Here is a 16192-nt window from a genome sequence, read left to right on the forward strand (position 1 = left end):
TTAATTTTCAAGGATCCCTTCGCCGGTGGTCGCCATGTCTGAGGTAAAGCTCATCTCCTGCGCCTTTTCCTCTTTCTTGCTTGGGTTCCACCCCCAAGAAGCTCCTGTGTTCCGTGATTGCGAGATTGACGACTGAGCTCGGGTCCGGCCGGCGAGCTCGGAAGACTCCGAGGTATCTAACATACCCATCTTCTCCACGTACTTCAGCTGTGCCTGGGGACCACGCTAATTGCAGAGTAAGCTCCTATGGCGAACTCAGAGACAGGGACGAGCACCGGCAATACACTCGCCGCGGATTCACCAACGTCCTCTACCACGACTTAAGAGATGCCGGGATTCACGTTTTCGTCGATGACGAAGAGCTTCGACCGGGCGAAAGAATTAGTGGCAACCTTCTGCGAGCGATCGATGACTCTAGGCTCTACATACCCATCTTCTCCCCAAACTACGCTTCGAGTCACTGGTGCCTCCGCGAGCTTGCGAAGATGGTGGAGAACACGTCTAAATCTAAAGAGGAGAAGAAGAAGGTGATGTTACCTATCTTTTACGATGTGAAACCCGATGATGTCAAGCTAAAAACGAAGTTGTACAAAAATGCCATATCGAAGTTGGAGCAACAGAAGGAGGATCAAAAGAAGTGGTGGTTTTCTGGTCCGAGAAAGAAGAAGTTCAGCACAGAGGAAGTAGAGATGTGGCGGCATGCTCTTTGCGAAGTTGACGACACCAAGGGGTGGGAGCAGCAGAAATATTCAGGGTAACCATCTGATCGTGAATGTGAAATTTATTTTTTACAATTAGACGATACATCTAATAAAAATTCATTGATTATATTCCGACCCCCAATTTCCCTGGATTTAACTAGAAAGTCTCAAATTCTCCTTTTATTTTTTCTTAATCATGACATAGCCAAATTTTTTTCTGACCTAATAGGATTATTAGAATTTCATTGTGGACCTAATTTCCACCGTATAAAAATTTGGCTTTACTTAATCTTTTTGCTACTAACTTTTGATCCATGTATGTGTTAGGATTCCAAACGTATGTTAGAGAACTTGATATGAACCTGTATCCAGTTGCATTTGTAACTAGCCACACATTCATATTTTGATTCTTCTACTTGATTCAAAGATCAAACATTTCTTTTCCTCTATTTTTTCAACTTAAACTTGTAATGGATTTTCAAGTTTGTAATCCATCATGTTCCTCAAGTTTTGAGGGTAACGTTGAACTTTTATCGAGTCTTTAGTCCAACTAATTCGAATCCTGTTTCGATTCGTGCCCTTTTTCTTTGGATAAATTCTAGTTGCGGCCCGACCCACCCAAAAAAGAAAAGAAATAGTTGCCTCATAATCATAAAGACATTTATCCATATATATATAGACATGTGATATCCCATATGCCTACTAGATAGAGTGACAATGAATAGTAAATTACCAGGTTAAACTCTCACGAGAGCATATGTGTGTATATATAACTCAAGACACTTGATGGAAATTAATTTTTCTTGTTTTAAGTGAAATAATAATGCAGTTGTAAACTTTTAGTGTCCTTGAACACGATGAACATTAAAAAAAAAATGAACTCGCAAAATTAAATGCTGTTTAATTGTTTTATTTCGGTAAAAAATAAAAGGGCTTTTTCTTACACTTATTTTATATTGGTCTCTTACGTGGTGGTTCTTTCTTAGATGCAATAATAAAGTATCAACATTAGATTCCTGGCTCCGTGGCTTGTTAGATATTTGAATCAGAACCACCCATTTATATACTCCATTTCTGTTCTTTTAAATATTTGTTGCGCAAGAATTGTCGATCTCATAACATGACAACAATATATTACGATTATGTTATTCGTCCATAATTTTAACGTTTCCATGGGAACAATGTTTAAGATACTTAGATTGAAATTAGTTGACTTAGTATATGGTTGGTCAACATGCAAGGATATGAATTAATTACTTTTTCTCCATCGGAACTGTTCAACTTTGTGGCAGTGATGGGCATCTAAGCAAGACGGTTGTTAATGAGGTTGTGAATAGGCTCCAAACAAGACAAAGAAAGGTGACCGAAAATTTAGTCGGAATGGAGGATCGAAGAGCAGCCATAAACAATTTATTGGACATCGACTCTGGTGGTGTGCGGCTTATAGGAATTTATGGGATGGGCGGCATGGGTAAAACAACACTTGCCCAAAAAATCTACAACCAACTATGTCCTCACTTTGGGAAAAGCTGCAGCTTTCTTGGTGACGTAAGGGAAATGGCAAAAACCAAGGGCTTAGTCAAGCTGCAAGAACAATTATTGTCTGATATCTCTAATTCTAGAGTGCCTCGCAACATTGTTAACAATGATGATGGGATCAAAGCGATTGAAGAAACAATTTGCAACAAGAAGGTACTAATTGTTTTGGATGATGTCGATGACAGCAACCAAATCCGAACCTTAATTGGAATGAATTCTTTGTATCATGGTACTAGGATACTTGTTACCACTAGGAACAATGGGGTTCTGAATATAATCAGGGGATTTAAGTATAAATTCGAGCGTTATGAATTGGGGAGCTTGATTGACAAACACGCACTTCAACTTTTTAGTAGGCATGCCTTCGATGACGACTCTCCTCCAGCCAATTACTCCACTCTTTCAAGAGGCATTGTGTCTACTGCGGGTGGACTACCTTTAGCTCTTGAAGCAATAGGTTCATCGCTTTTTGGTCAGAAAAATAAAAAAATATGGGAAGAAAGGCTAGAGAAGCTAAGGAAAACACCTCATGATGATGTCTTGGGAAAGCTAAGGATCACATATGATACCTTAAAACCAGGTCAACAACAGATATTTCTTGATATTGCATGCTTTTTTATTGGTGAGGAAAAGACTGATCCAATCTACATGTGGGAAGATTGCGGGTTTGACCCAGAGGATGCTATTGATGTCCTTATTAACAGATGCTTGGTAAAGGTTTTAGACAATAATAGATTTTGGATGCATGATCAGTTCAGAGATCTTGGAAGGGCAATTGCTAATCAAGAGCATAGTAGGTTGCAGGCTAGAGACGATATCATTCGCGAATTAAGATCAACAGAGGTAAAGTATGGCCAAATTTGAATTGAAAATTGCTTACCTTGTTCTTAAAAAAGGTTTGACCTTTCTGAATAGAGAGCTAGTCTTATGTTTCATTTTTTTCTTATTTTCGACAAATAAATTTGAGGGATATTGACAAATTCCTGCTCCTGCTCCTCAATGTCATTGGCAGATCAACAAAAGTGTTCAAGCGCTTGATTTAAAGTCATGGAGTCTAGCTCGGATGACTCATCTTTCGCGGAGCAAATTAAACGGTTCCCACATCTACGATGTCTTTGGTTGTGTAATGTAACCTGTCAAGGCAACTTTACGGGCTGTCTTTCCGAGTTGAAGTGGATCAATTTGCATTACTATAATGTACGTGATCCACAGTTTATGGCAACCGATTTGCATCTAGAAAACGTGGTTGTGATGTATATTGTTGGCGTAGAGTGGACTGAAGATGTGGTCAGGAGCCTAATGAAGGTACGTTAGAATCTCCCTTAGTCTAATTTTCTCATTCAATGCAGGACAAAATTTAATGAATTTACAGTCTGATTTTCTCATTTAGTGAGAGGATCAAATGACAAACGATACAAATTGGGAGCCTAAATCCATATTTATTTCTTGTACAAACATATAATTCTCTGTCTCGATGTTTTGTTGGCTTCTGTAGGGGGCAAGGAAATTGAAGGTTCTCACTCTTCAATATGCTCAGTCGTTACACTGGACACCAACCTTTGCCGAACACTCCGTTTTAGAGAAGTTGACTATTTTTTCTTGCGGACTTCTGAAGGAAATTGATTGCTCTATTGGGAATCTGAGGCCGCTGACTGACTTGCGCGTGATTGTTGTGATGCACTTGAAAAATTGCCTGAACAAATTGGCGAACTAAAGAATCTTCAGCACCTCTCTCTTTCGAAATGTTACAGCTTGAGGGAACTCCCCGACTCGGTTTCGAAATTAGAGTCGTTGAAGGAACTGGATGTATCATTCACAGGCATTACAAGATTACCGGAGTCCATTGGTAGACTACAAAGCCTGTCATCTCTCAATGTATCATACACAAACATAGTGAAATTGCCTGGGACAACAAGCAAGCTTAGTCAGCTCCATACACTGGACCTATATGGCTGTGATGAGATCCAAGAGTTGCCGGAGCTCCCCAGAAGTTTGACCACTCTATGGGTTAGATCTGAATCGTTGCTGATTGTCCCTGACCTCTCAAACCTTACTAATTTAGTTGAACTGCTCCTCTCCGATGTCTCTGATATTTATAAAACATCAAATATAATTCGTTGTGACTTGCCGTGGATTGGGAGGCTATCCAAACTGAGGAAGCAGCACTTGTGCCTTTTAAATGTCCACGCAACGTCAACAGAGTGGGGTTCCCTTTCTCTGCTGGAAAAACTTACTCTCTCTGGACTAGACTTGCAAACGCTGAAACAACTTCCGTCAAACTTGAGAGTTCTAGAGCTTGATAACACTCGAGTGAAACAAGTAGAACGCAATGGACTTTCTCAATTGGAAAAGTTGACTATCACAAGGTGTGAACTCGTCACAAGAATATCCATTCCATCAAGTTTGAGAAAACTGAGAGACGGATGTGGATTCTTGCAACCAGCTAGTTGAAGTTCAATTTCTCGGTATCTTAAAATCAATGGAGAGCTTATCTATTAGTGGATGCAAATCTTTCGAGAGGTTGGTTTGTCTATTGGAGGAGCTAGGGTGCAATGAGCTACAAGCTTCCGAGTTGACTGATGGTCGGAGGAGAGTGTCCCTTGTCTCAAGCTCCCTAATAATGCTTCAAAGACTCCAGCTGTGGAGGTGCCCAGACATAGAGGAGATTGAATTTATTTCAACGTTGGAAGCATTGAAAGAATTTGTCGTTCAAGAGTGCACTTCGTTAAAAAGGTTAGGCGGGTTGTCAAATTTGAAGAATTTGAAGTGTTTAGAAATTAAAGGGTGCAAGAGCCTGCAGGTTGTCGAGGGCATGGATGAATTAGAGCATTTGGAGCAGTTGAAAATTTATAGGTGCATATTAATGGAAAGGATTATTGATGCATCAAGCTCAAAAATACCAAAGAAGTGCCAGATACTAATGAGGGATTGTGGGGATTTACTTGACACTGGTCCAAATAGTTCAGGCATCACTTGGGAGTCTTACAGAGGGAAGATTTTGAATGGACGAACACAATGGTCGGACTCTAAAATTGAAACAACTTTTTGACTGTGAAACAGAAACAGGGGATCCTCTATTGGAAAAGGTGCGCCTTCTTTCAATTCATAGATCATCACTGTTTGTTCTGCTTTATTTGCTTTCTATTTCTGTAACAAAAAGGCCTTTCCTAAATAAAATTAGGCTGGACAGACCTCAGCCCATCTTGTTATAAGAAAGGTGTTTGTCTCAAAGAAGTCCATGAAGTAGGCGAGCAATTTACCCCCTTGCCGTATCTTTGTCGACCTGTGAGCGCATGCGTTTCGTGTGTCACTTTCCATAAAACAGGCAGGGCATTTTCGTAACTCGTCCTCAAGAGAGTATTCATTACGTCAAGTTTGAGTAAACCGATAGAAGCGAGGTGTCTTCTTGCATAGAGCTAAATGTAGTTTAATTTCTCGGTGTTTTAAAATCGATGGAGAGCTTATGTATTGTTGACTACAAATATTTCGAGAGGTTGATTTGTCTGTCGGGGCTATAAGCTCCCAGGTTGACTTATCGTGGTAGGAGAGGTCCCTTGTCTCAAGCTCCTTAAAGATGCTTCAAATACCCCCTGTCGGGGTGCCTACAGCTACTGGAGATACAATTTGATTCTACGTTGAAATCATGGGAAAATTTTATGTTTGTTGATACCAAATTATGACCAACTCTTGAAATCGATGAGAACAAAGCTCGATCAAAACATAAGTCACCAACGAATAAAGCAATCAACAACTTGAAGGGGATTGATGAGGGCCTTCACCAGTCGATGAGATTCATCGACAGTTTAACCATTGCATATTTTGCTAAGTGCTTAGTGAATGTCTTCCAAGCTTCTTTTCCCTCTTGTTTTCTTTTTCAAATGTGCTTCTCTTCCGTTCTCTTTGCTTTATGATAATAGATCTTTCACCAATCTCAATATCTTTCATTAATACCATATTGTTCGTCACGTACAGGTCTGTTCATATGCCCTGCATTTCCTTGAAAAGCAAGTAGCTGAGCACTACAACCAGGTGATCACCACTAATGCAAGCGAGGTCCAACTAAAACGTGCAATGCAGCATTTAAGGGTCCGCTACGTCCACACACCAATACCCAACTCCAATGACAAAATCGTGACTTAATCGGAGGCGAAAATGCAGTGGATTTGATTACGGTGGCTCAAGCCATGCACTGGCTCGACCTCCCCAATTTCTACTCCCTCTTGAGCTGTCTGCTCCGGAAGCTGGGAGGTGTGATTGCAGTGTGGTGCTACAATGATCTTGAAGTGAGCCCTACATTCGATCTGGTCATGAAACACTTCCACGACACTACACTACCCTGCTGGGACCCCATCTTAAAGTAATTAATTGATGGTTACAAGAAACTCCCTTTCCCATTTGAGAGTGTGGGTTTTGGATGCGAAGGTGAGCCATTACCACTGCATATAACGAAGGAGCTCTCTTTCAAAGGGTTTCTGAGGATGTTAGGGTCATGCTCTGCAGTTACTACAGCTAAGGAACAAGGTGTTGATTTGTTATCTAAAGGCGTGGCTAGAGAGCTTGAGGATGCAGGGGGCGGTCCTGATTTGTTCAGGTGCATTGCGTACACACCTTTCATGCTTGCTGGTGCAGTGTAAGCGATAAATGTCTGTCTTTGACTTCATTAGAATAGAATTGAACTGGCACGAGCAATTCAAATGATCCGTTTGATAGCCATTTTTCACAAGCTGAGAACTTATGAAACCTTATCTGGGACCTTGTGCTCAGCTGATTTGCATATACTCTATCGTGTCTCTGTCAAGCCTGCCAAACTTAGGAGGGGAAGGAATGATTCGATACTGATTTATGTACTTGGCTTCCTCGTTGAACGAGTGTTAAATGCCCATATCCTTCCGGTCTCAAGCTGAGGTGCGAAACCACCTTAGTTTTTCGCGTCTTTTGGTTCTTGTATGGCTCTATTCTTTTCCTTTCTGATAGTTGAAATGTTTATTTGCCCCTTTCTTTCCCTCCATAACCCAGACAATGGTATGCAAGCCCTATTTAATTCATGAGTTTGTTTGGATTCTACTTCTTTGTTTATCTGTTCCTCTTCGGTGTGTGCATTTCTGATCACGTCGACCAGAGCTCCCCTACGGAAACATTCTTCATAAATCCGTCTTTGTTAATATGGTTCAGCACTCATTGGTTTACCACTCCATGACACTTAACAATTGTCTTGAATTCTCTTTTCCCGGACCAATTCCTTCTTCGGCCTTTCAGGCAAGCGTTCTTATCCAACACTATAACTTTGATGTACAAAAAACTATTTGTACTTTCCAAAACCAAGCAAGATAAAATGTTTGTAAGTAATATGACGGATGTCAAACGAAAAAAGCACGGGTAATTTCGGGATATACAAAAGCTAAGAAACTTTCGTACTTTCATATCTGATTTAGATTTGGATAGGTTGTGTTCTTTCCCCCCCAATAAATTTTGTATTTCTAGGCTTGAGCAGAGAAAATGAAACTTGTGGAGGTTGGATTGCGTCAAGCGGGTGAATGCGTATCGACAATGCGATATGGAAATGATTATTATATTTTTAGCCAGACTCTCGCTCTAATGTTAATGTTAATCGGGTTTGAATATCAGTCAATGATTCAGTAAATGTTACAGTGTTATCACCTAAGATAAAACTACTCTTATGGATATAATGGATGACATATACATATATATATATATATATATTAAAAATCAACACCTAATTTAGTACACGTGAGCATAAAGTAAAGTGAAAACAAAAAGTGTATTGAAGGATTAATGAAAAGGAATTGCGGCCTGAGTTCCGGCAAGTAGAGACAATGGCGCGGGAAGTGTGCATGTGTTATGCTAGCTGTATACGTTTTTTGTTATATTCTGGGGTTGCTACAAGTACAACTACATTCACGCCAAAATAGCCGACAAATGATATCTGAGTAGCTTCATGAAAGTCAACGTCTGGTATCGAAGCTAAGCTTCCTTATCCAACACTATAAGACCAACTCCAGTAGATCTAAACATAGTACATATGAACCTCATAAATTTAGGATTTTCCAAATGACACGATTGGTGAATTTTTTTATTGCACAAACTGCATTAAAAAAAAATCTATTGTAGGAGTACGTTATAATATGCTGCAAGTATAGATAGATACTTTCTAGCAAAAACAAAAAAGTATAAATAGATACTGCACATGAACCGACATGTCGTGCAAAACAAAAAGTAAGGGGTGAGTAAAAAATGGTTCGAGTTAAAGCAATCAACCCAACAGTTTTTTGCGGTTTGGTTTGGTTTGGTTTAAAAGTACTATTTTGGAAAAAAAAAAAGAAACAACGGTTCACAAATCAAATCAAAATGTTTTTCGTGGTTTGGTATGGTTTCAATTTTTTTTAAAACCAAATCAAACAGAAAAATCATATTGTATAAATTATTAATTTTGTTAATTATTTTTGCCATCTATATATGGAGCAGCGTACTGATTTTCATAGTGTGTGAATTCATGAATTGTTGTAACCGTAGATTTTGGCTTTCTTCATGAAATTGCAAAAGATGAAGAGAAAAAAATGAAAGAAGAAAGAGTGATTAAACCGAATTAATCCGCAAAAAAACAATTTAGTTTGATTGGTTCATGACTATAATATGGTTTAGTTTGGTTTCACTTTTTTTAAAATCGTATTTATGTAGTTTTGTTTGATTTGACATCCAAATTGTACCAACGAGACCGTGCTCACCTCCTAATAGTTATAATAAATAAATAAGCGTGGTAAAAGATTTGAGTAATCATTTTGTTTTTAATATAAAGACAAATTTTCTCAGAAAATTTGAGTAGTTAAATGTAATCAATTCTAATAAGAGGCAAGTTATTAAGGCGAAGAAAACAAAACAAATACTCGATGGTGAATTGATAAATATATGCTGAGGCAGTACGCAAGTGGTGCATCTTTTTTGTGGAGAATGCTGCAAATGAAATAAATGCAATGTGAAGGAGATCTTAGCTTAGAGTCCCATGTGTCATCTGGGATGCGATTCTTTAAGCATATTTTGTTATTATATAATTATATAGATATATTGTGATTTTACAATATTGGGCTGGGATGTTAAATATGTCCAACTGTAGATATAGCTATAGAATAATTGTAAAAGATTTAAATGTTTGAGAATCATTTTTTTTAAATCCAAAAGTTCAAATGCGAATTCAGAACAGAGGTTGTTACATAGCCAGAGTTATGTGACAAGCACGAAGAAGAAACTAAAGAAATTGGGGGGGTGTGAAAAGGTACACCTCTATCTCTTTGTCTTCTCTGGTCTCCACCTTATTGTCATCGACTTAATTGACTAATCGTAACTGCACCTACTGGGAAGTTGCCTATATGCGTTTGTGATAGTGTGAAAAGGTACACCTCTATCTCTATGTCTTTGGTCTCCACCTTATTGTCATCGACTTTATTGACTAATGGTAGTTGAATCTGCTGGGAAATTGCCTATACGCGTTTTTGATTGGGCGTGTGAAAAGGTGCACCTCAATCTCTAGGTGCTCTTTGGTCTCCACTTATTATTTTAAAATCCATCGACTTTATTGACTAATGGAAGCTGCACTTGTTGGGAAGTTGCCTATACGCGTTTTTGATGGAAAATGGAGTTAAATTCAAATATGTGAAGCGTACTGTATTTTTATTAGAATTTTGTTAACAAGCACTCTAAAGGCATTAGTTAAATTAAACATCAACACGTGAAGAAATTTTGTCACTTTCAAAATACTATTGTTCTCGTATTATGCACCATCAGTGTATTGAAAATGAAAATATTCTTTCATTAGGAGTGACTAACGAGTGTTGAGAGGACACTCATTAGCAAAATACTTTTAATTGTTGCCATAGCATGTCCTGTTCACGATATGGTAACAAATGTTTCACAAATTTTCTAATAATGCCGCTTCTCTCTAAGTAGGAAACCATGTATTACCATTGTTGTTGATGTATGGACTCTGAACCGATCTTTTGGTCTCCATATTAGATCCAAATATTCCAATTTTTTTTTGAATTTAATGGTGAGCTTAGTCCATTATAATTTCCCGAGTCGATTGGTAGTTGGCTCATATCTCGACTTTTGTTAAAATTAATAATTTTTCAATGGTCCTCTAAAAATCTCGAAGGTCTTCGTCGTCACTTTAATATTAAAGTCAGAGACTTGCATTGGAGAACCGCAAAACATACTTGGCTTCGTGCGAAATTGCCTATACCTGCTTCCAATGCGCTAGATGAAAAAGAACTACTCTTATGGATATAATGGATGACATCAACACCTAACTTAGTACATGCAACAATAAAGTAAATGTGAAAACAAGGAGTATGTTCAAGGAGTAATGAAAGGAATTGCGGCTGAGTTCCGGCACGTAGAGACAATGGCGCTTGAAGTGTGCATGTGTTCTGCTAGCTGTATATGTTTTTTGTTACAAAGCTTTAGTTTTATGCGTTGGCTAAGTCAAATAAGGTGGGTGATTAAGTAGATGGAATTCTTTCAATGACCAGAACGCACCGTCCTATAACGTTCAATTTTTTTTTTTTTATGATTGATAAACTAAGAACTAGTAGGGCTAGCTCACAAGCTTGAAGAACAGAGGTAAAGTGCATATAGAGGCTCAAGTTGAGCTGTACATTTGTTGTCCAATTGAAAAGTTAATTTGGGTAAGTACAAAGTAGATTCGCGGGGTTCTCAAAGTCGGTTTATTACCTGTAAAGGGAAGTCATGTTATGCTCATCTTAGTAAACTCTACAGTTTTAGAAAGAACGGCAATTTTAGAGGGATTGCGATTTACTATAAAGCTTCATGGGAGGGATACAAAGGTCAAGATAGATAATGTGTATTATAAGAGCATTTTGTTCAAATTAATTTTTGTATCATGAGAGTAATAAAGGTACCTTATAAGGTGAGAGAGTTAACATACCGTAATAGTGTCTTCATAGGCTTTGTATATTATGATTCTCTTGTGTTGCTACCACTAAATTCATGCCAAAAAACCCGATAAGTGATATCTGAGTAGCTTCACAAAAGTCAACATATAGTATTGGATTCAAGCTTCCTTGTCCAACACTATAAGACCACCTCCATTAGATATAAGCATACTATTTATGAACAGTATGAACATAGGATTTTCCAAATGACACGACTGGCGAATTTTTTATTGCAAAAATTGCATTAAAAAAAATCTATTGTAAGAGCACGGTATAATATGCCACGAATATAAATAGATACTGCACATGAACAAAGGTGTCGTGCGGAAGGGAAAAGTAACGGGTGAGTAATAATTGGTTAAAGTTAAAAGCAAATCAAACCAAACAGTTTTTTGCTGTTTGGTTCCGTTTAAAAGTACTTTTTTTGAAAAGAAAAAACGGTTCACAAATCAAACCAGAATGTTTTTTGTGGTTTGGTTTGGTTTTCAAAACCAAATTCGCGAAATCGTGCTGTATAAATTATTAATTTTGTTGATCACTATTACTATCTATATATGGAGCAGACTATTGATTTTCAATTAGTGTGAATTTATGAATTGTTGTAACTGTAAAAAAAAAAAATTCATGAAATTACAAAACATGAACAGAAAAAAATGAAAGAAGAAACAATGATTAAACGGAATTAATCCGCAAAAGATAATTTGGTTTGACTAGTTCTTGACTATAATATGATTTAGTTTGGTTTTACTTTTTTTTCATATCATATTTATACAGTTTGATTTGGTTTGATATTCAAATTGTACCAATACACCGTGTCGACATCATAATAGTTTTTCTAAGCGTTAATATCATCAAAAATCCCAAATTGGTACACTTGTGATAATTTTATCAAAAACTAATTTTTTTACCATAAAAGACCCCAAACTGGTACACTTATGACAAATTTACTCATGACTAATATTTTGGCCACTAAAAATTCCAAACTGATACATTTATGACAAATTTACCCTTCGTTAGTTTCTGTTAAATTGAATTAATACAAAAAAAATTATAAACCGTTACACCTGTGACAAACGGAGGGTAAAACATAAAACTGACAGGTCAATCAACTGTTGTGTGTCATTTAACAAAGCGATTTGACAATAAAATTTAACGGAAATAAACTGAGGGTAAATTTATCACAGGTATACTAATTTGGGATTTTTGGTGGTCAAAATATTAATTCATGATAAAATTGTCACAGATATATTAATTTGAGGATTTTCGTGCTATTAATTTTAATTATAATGAAGAAAAAAGTGGGGTAAAAGATTTGCGCAATTATTTTGTTTTTAATATAAAGACACATTTTTCAAGAAAATTTGAGTAGTTAAATGTTTTTTATTCGCACCGTGTGCTTCCCGATGGAGCTCCTCCTCCGCAAGCCGCCGTCCCTCGAGCACACCTAGGGTTTCTCCAGCCATCGTCGATTCTGCATAAATAGACTTCGCGAAACCGTGAATCAGCACTCCCCGGTGGTGGTCGCGAAACTACTCCGGCGAGCCCGTCAATTCCGCACGATCGACGTTAATTTTCAAGGATCCTTTCGCCGGTGGTCGCCATGTCTGAGGTAAAGCTATCTCTTGCGCCTTTTCCTATTTCTTGCTTGGGTTCCACCCCCAAGAAGCTCCTGTGTTCCGTGATTGCGAGATTGACGACTGAGCTCGGGTCCGGTCGGCGAGCTCGGAAGACTCCGAGGTATCTAACATACCCATCTTCTCCACGTGCTTCAGCTGTACCTGAGGACCACGCTAATTGCAGAGTAAGCTCCTATGGCGAACTCAGAGACAGGGACGAGCACCAGCTATACATTAGGAGGTGAGTACCAGGTGTTCCTGAGTTTCAGAGGGCCCGACACTCGCCGGGAATTCACCAACGTCCTCTACCACGACTTCAGACGTGCCGGGATTCACGTTTTCATGGATGACGAAGAGCTTCGACTGGGCGAAAGAATTAGTGGCAACCTTCTGCGAGCGATCGATGACTCGAGGCTCTACATACCCATCTTCTCCCCAAACTACGCATCGAGTCACTGGTGCCTTCACGAGCTTGCGAAGATGGTGGAGTACACCTCTGAATCTAGAAGAGAAGATGGGAATGAGAAGGTGATATTGCCCATCTTTTATAATGTGAAACCTGATGATGTGAAGCTGAGGACCCAGTTGTACAGTAATGACATTCTGAATTTGGAGCAAATGATGGAGGATCAGAAGAAGAAGTTAAGCTCCGAGGATGTAGAGACGTGGCGGCAAGCTCTCAGAAGAGTTGGTGGCGCTAGGGGGGTTGGAACTGCAGAATTATACAGGGTAATATTTGAAGGACCTCTCTTTCAAAGGGTTTCTGAGGATGTTAGGGTCATGGTCCGCAGTTACTACAGCTAAGGAACAAGGTGTTGATTTGTTATCTGAAGGCGTGGCGAGAGAGCTTGAGGATGCAGGGGGCGTTCCTGATTTGTTCAGGTGCGTTGTGTACGCACCTTTCATGCTTGCTGGTGCAGTGTAAGCTGTAAATGTCTCTGTCTTTTGACTTCATTAGAATACAATTGAACTGGCATGAGCAGTTCAATGATCCGTTTGATTGCCATTTTTCACAAGCTGAGAACTTGCGAAACCTCAGGTCAGACCTTGTGCTGAGCTGATTTGCATATACTCTGTCGTATCTCTGTCGGTGTCAAGCATGCCAAACTTAGGTGGGGAAGGAATGATTCGGAACCGATTTATGTACTTGGCTTCCTCGTTGAACGAGTGTTGCATGGCCATATCCTTCCGCTCTCAAGCCGAGTTGCGGAACCACCTTAGTTTTTCAGTCTCTTTTGGTTCTTGTCTGGTTCTGTTCTTTTCCTTTCTGATAGTTTAAATGTAAATTTGCCCCTTTCTTTCCCTCCATAACCCATACAATGATATGCAAGTGCCCTATTTAATTCACGAGTTTGTTTGGATTCTACTTCTGAATCTGTTCCTCTTCGGTGTATGCATTTCTGATTACGTCGATCAGAGCTCCCATCCTGAAACATTCTTCATAAATCTGTCTTTGTCGATATGGTTCAACACTAGTTGGTTTACCATTCCGTGACACTTACAATTGTCCTGATTTCTCTTTTCCCAGACCAAATCCTTCTTCCCCTGGAAGGCCTTTTCAACGCTGATCTCATCTACAAATCTCTTTAAGTTGATGTGATGGCCTGTCAAAGGACGAATTGAAGACAGGCAATTTCTTCCGGTCAGTTTCCACTGTTAAAAAACTTTGGTCAGAGGGAACCAATACGATTCTTGCTACCCAAGTATACGGATCAAATTCAAAAAGCCCAGTAGTGGTATAGAGAGACGGCGATTCACTCTCTGTAAAGGGAAGTCATATTGTGCTTGTCTTGGTAAACTCTAGAGTTTAGAAAGAACGGCAATTTTAGAAAGAAGGCGATTCACTACAGAGCTTCATGGGAGAGATACAAAGGTTAAGATAGAGAATGTGTATTATAAGAGCATTTTGTTCAAATTAGTTTGTGTATCACGAGACTAATAGAGGTACCTTATAAAATGAGATAGTTAACATACTGTGATAGTGTCTTCATAGGCTTTGCATATTAAGATTCTCGTGTTGCTATCACTAAATTCATGCCAAAAAATTCGATAAGGGATATCTAAGTAGCTTCACAAAAGTCAACATCTGGTATCGGAGTCGAGCTTTCTTGTCCAACACTATAAGACCACCTCCACCAGATCTAAGCATACTATTAATGAACAGTATGAATGTAAGATTTTCCAAATGACACAATTTGCGAAATTTATTGCAAAAATTGCATTAAAAAAATCTATTGTAAGAGTACGGTATAATATGCCACAAGTATAAGTAGATACTGCGCATGAACAAACGTGTTGTGCGGAAGGAAAAGTAACGGGTGAGTAACAACTTGTTAGAGTTAAAGCAAATCAAACCAAAGAGTTTTTGGCGGTTTGGTTAGGTTTAAAAGTGCTTTTTTGAAAAAAAAAACCGTTCACAAATCAAATCAGAATGTTTTTTGTGGTTTGGTTTGGTTTCAATTTTTTCAAAACCAAATCAAACTGCGAAATCGTATTGTATAAATTCTTAACTTTCTTGATTACTTTTTACATCTATACATGGAGCAGCCTATTGATTTTCAATGAGTGTGAATTTATGAATTGTTGTAACTGTAGAATTTGGTTTTTTTCAATGAAATTACAATTACAAAACATGAAGAGAAAAAAAAATAAAAGGAGAAAGAATGGTTAAACCGAATTAATTCGCAAAAGATAATTTGGTTTGATTGGTTCTTGACTATAATATGATTTAGTTTGGTTTCACTTCTTGTCAAATCGTATTTATGCAGTTTGATTTGGTTTGACGCTCAAATTGTACCAACCACATCGTGTCGACCTCCGAATAATTATAATAAAGAAAAAAAGTGTGGTAAAAGATTTGTGCAATCATTTTGTTTTTAATATAAAGACACATTTTCAAGAAAATTTGAGTAGTTAAATGTAATCAATTCTATTAAAAGGCAAGTTAGTGAGAAATCAAAACAAATGCTCGGTGGTGAATTGATAAATACATGCTGAGGCAGTGTGGTGTATTTTTTTTTTTTTGGTGGAGAATGCTGCAAATTCAATAAATGCAATACGAAGGAGATTCGGCTTAGAGTCTCATGTGTCAATTTTAGCCAAAACTAATTATTTTATTTTATTTTTTAGGTTAATATCGCAAAAAATCTCAAACTGGTACGTATGTGACAATTTTAGTCAAAACTAATTTTTTAACCATGAAAAATCCAAAACCGGTACATCTGTGACAAATTTACTCTCAATTTATTTATGTTAAATTTTACTGTAAAATTGCTTTGTTAAATGACACGCGGCAATTGACGGACGTGTTAATTTTATATTTTACCCTCCGTTCGTCACAGGCGTATCAGCTTATGATTTTTTGTGGCGGAGG

The 16192-nt window shown here is 38.1% G+C and overlaps 1 protein-coding gene and 2 pseudogenes across 1 annotated transcript; all 3 read left to right on the forward strand.

Annotated features, from left to right (window-relative positions):
* The first annotated feature begins 287 nt into the window (after nt 1-287).
* Nucleotides 288-6351, forward strand: LOC115667318 (disease resistance protein L6-like; annotated as a pseudogene).
* Nucleotides 6026-6874, forward strand: LOC115668457 (uncharacterized; annotated as a pseudogene).
* Nucleotides 6875-12924: 6050 nt separating this feature from the next.
* Nucleotides 12925-13623, forward strand: LOC130138402 (disease resistance protein L6-like). The gene has a single exon (XM_056312404.1). It carries the CDS (start codon nt 13015-13017, stop codon nt 13621-13623), a length of 609 nt encoding a protein of 202 aa, XP_056168379.1. The 5' UTR covers nt 12925-13014.
* Nucleotides 13624-16192: the final 2569 nt, after the last annotated feature.

This window comes from Syzygium oleosum, unplaced genomic scaffold, assembly GCF_021117445.2.
Source record: "Syzygium oleosum isolate NSW1041296 unplaced genomic scaffold, Sole_v2.1 Sole_v2.06, whole genome shotgun sequence".
Taxonomy (NCBI): domain Eukaryota; kingdom Viridiplantae; phylum Streptophyta; class Magnoliopsida; order Myrtales; family Myrtaceae; genus Syzygium; species Syzygium oleosum.

What these genes read in the sequence shown, in the direction of transcription:
- LOC130138402 (XM_056312404.1), top strand. Translation starts at nt 13,015, where the DNA reads ATGGCGAACTCAGAGACAGGGACGAGCACCAGCTATACATTAGGAGGT.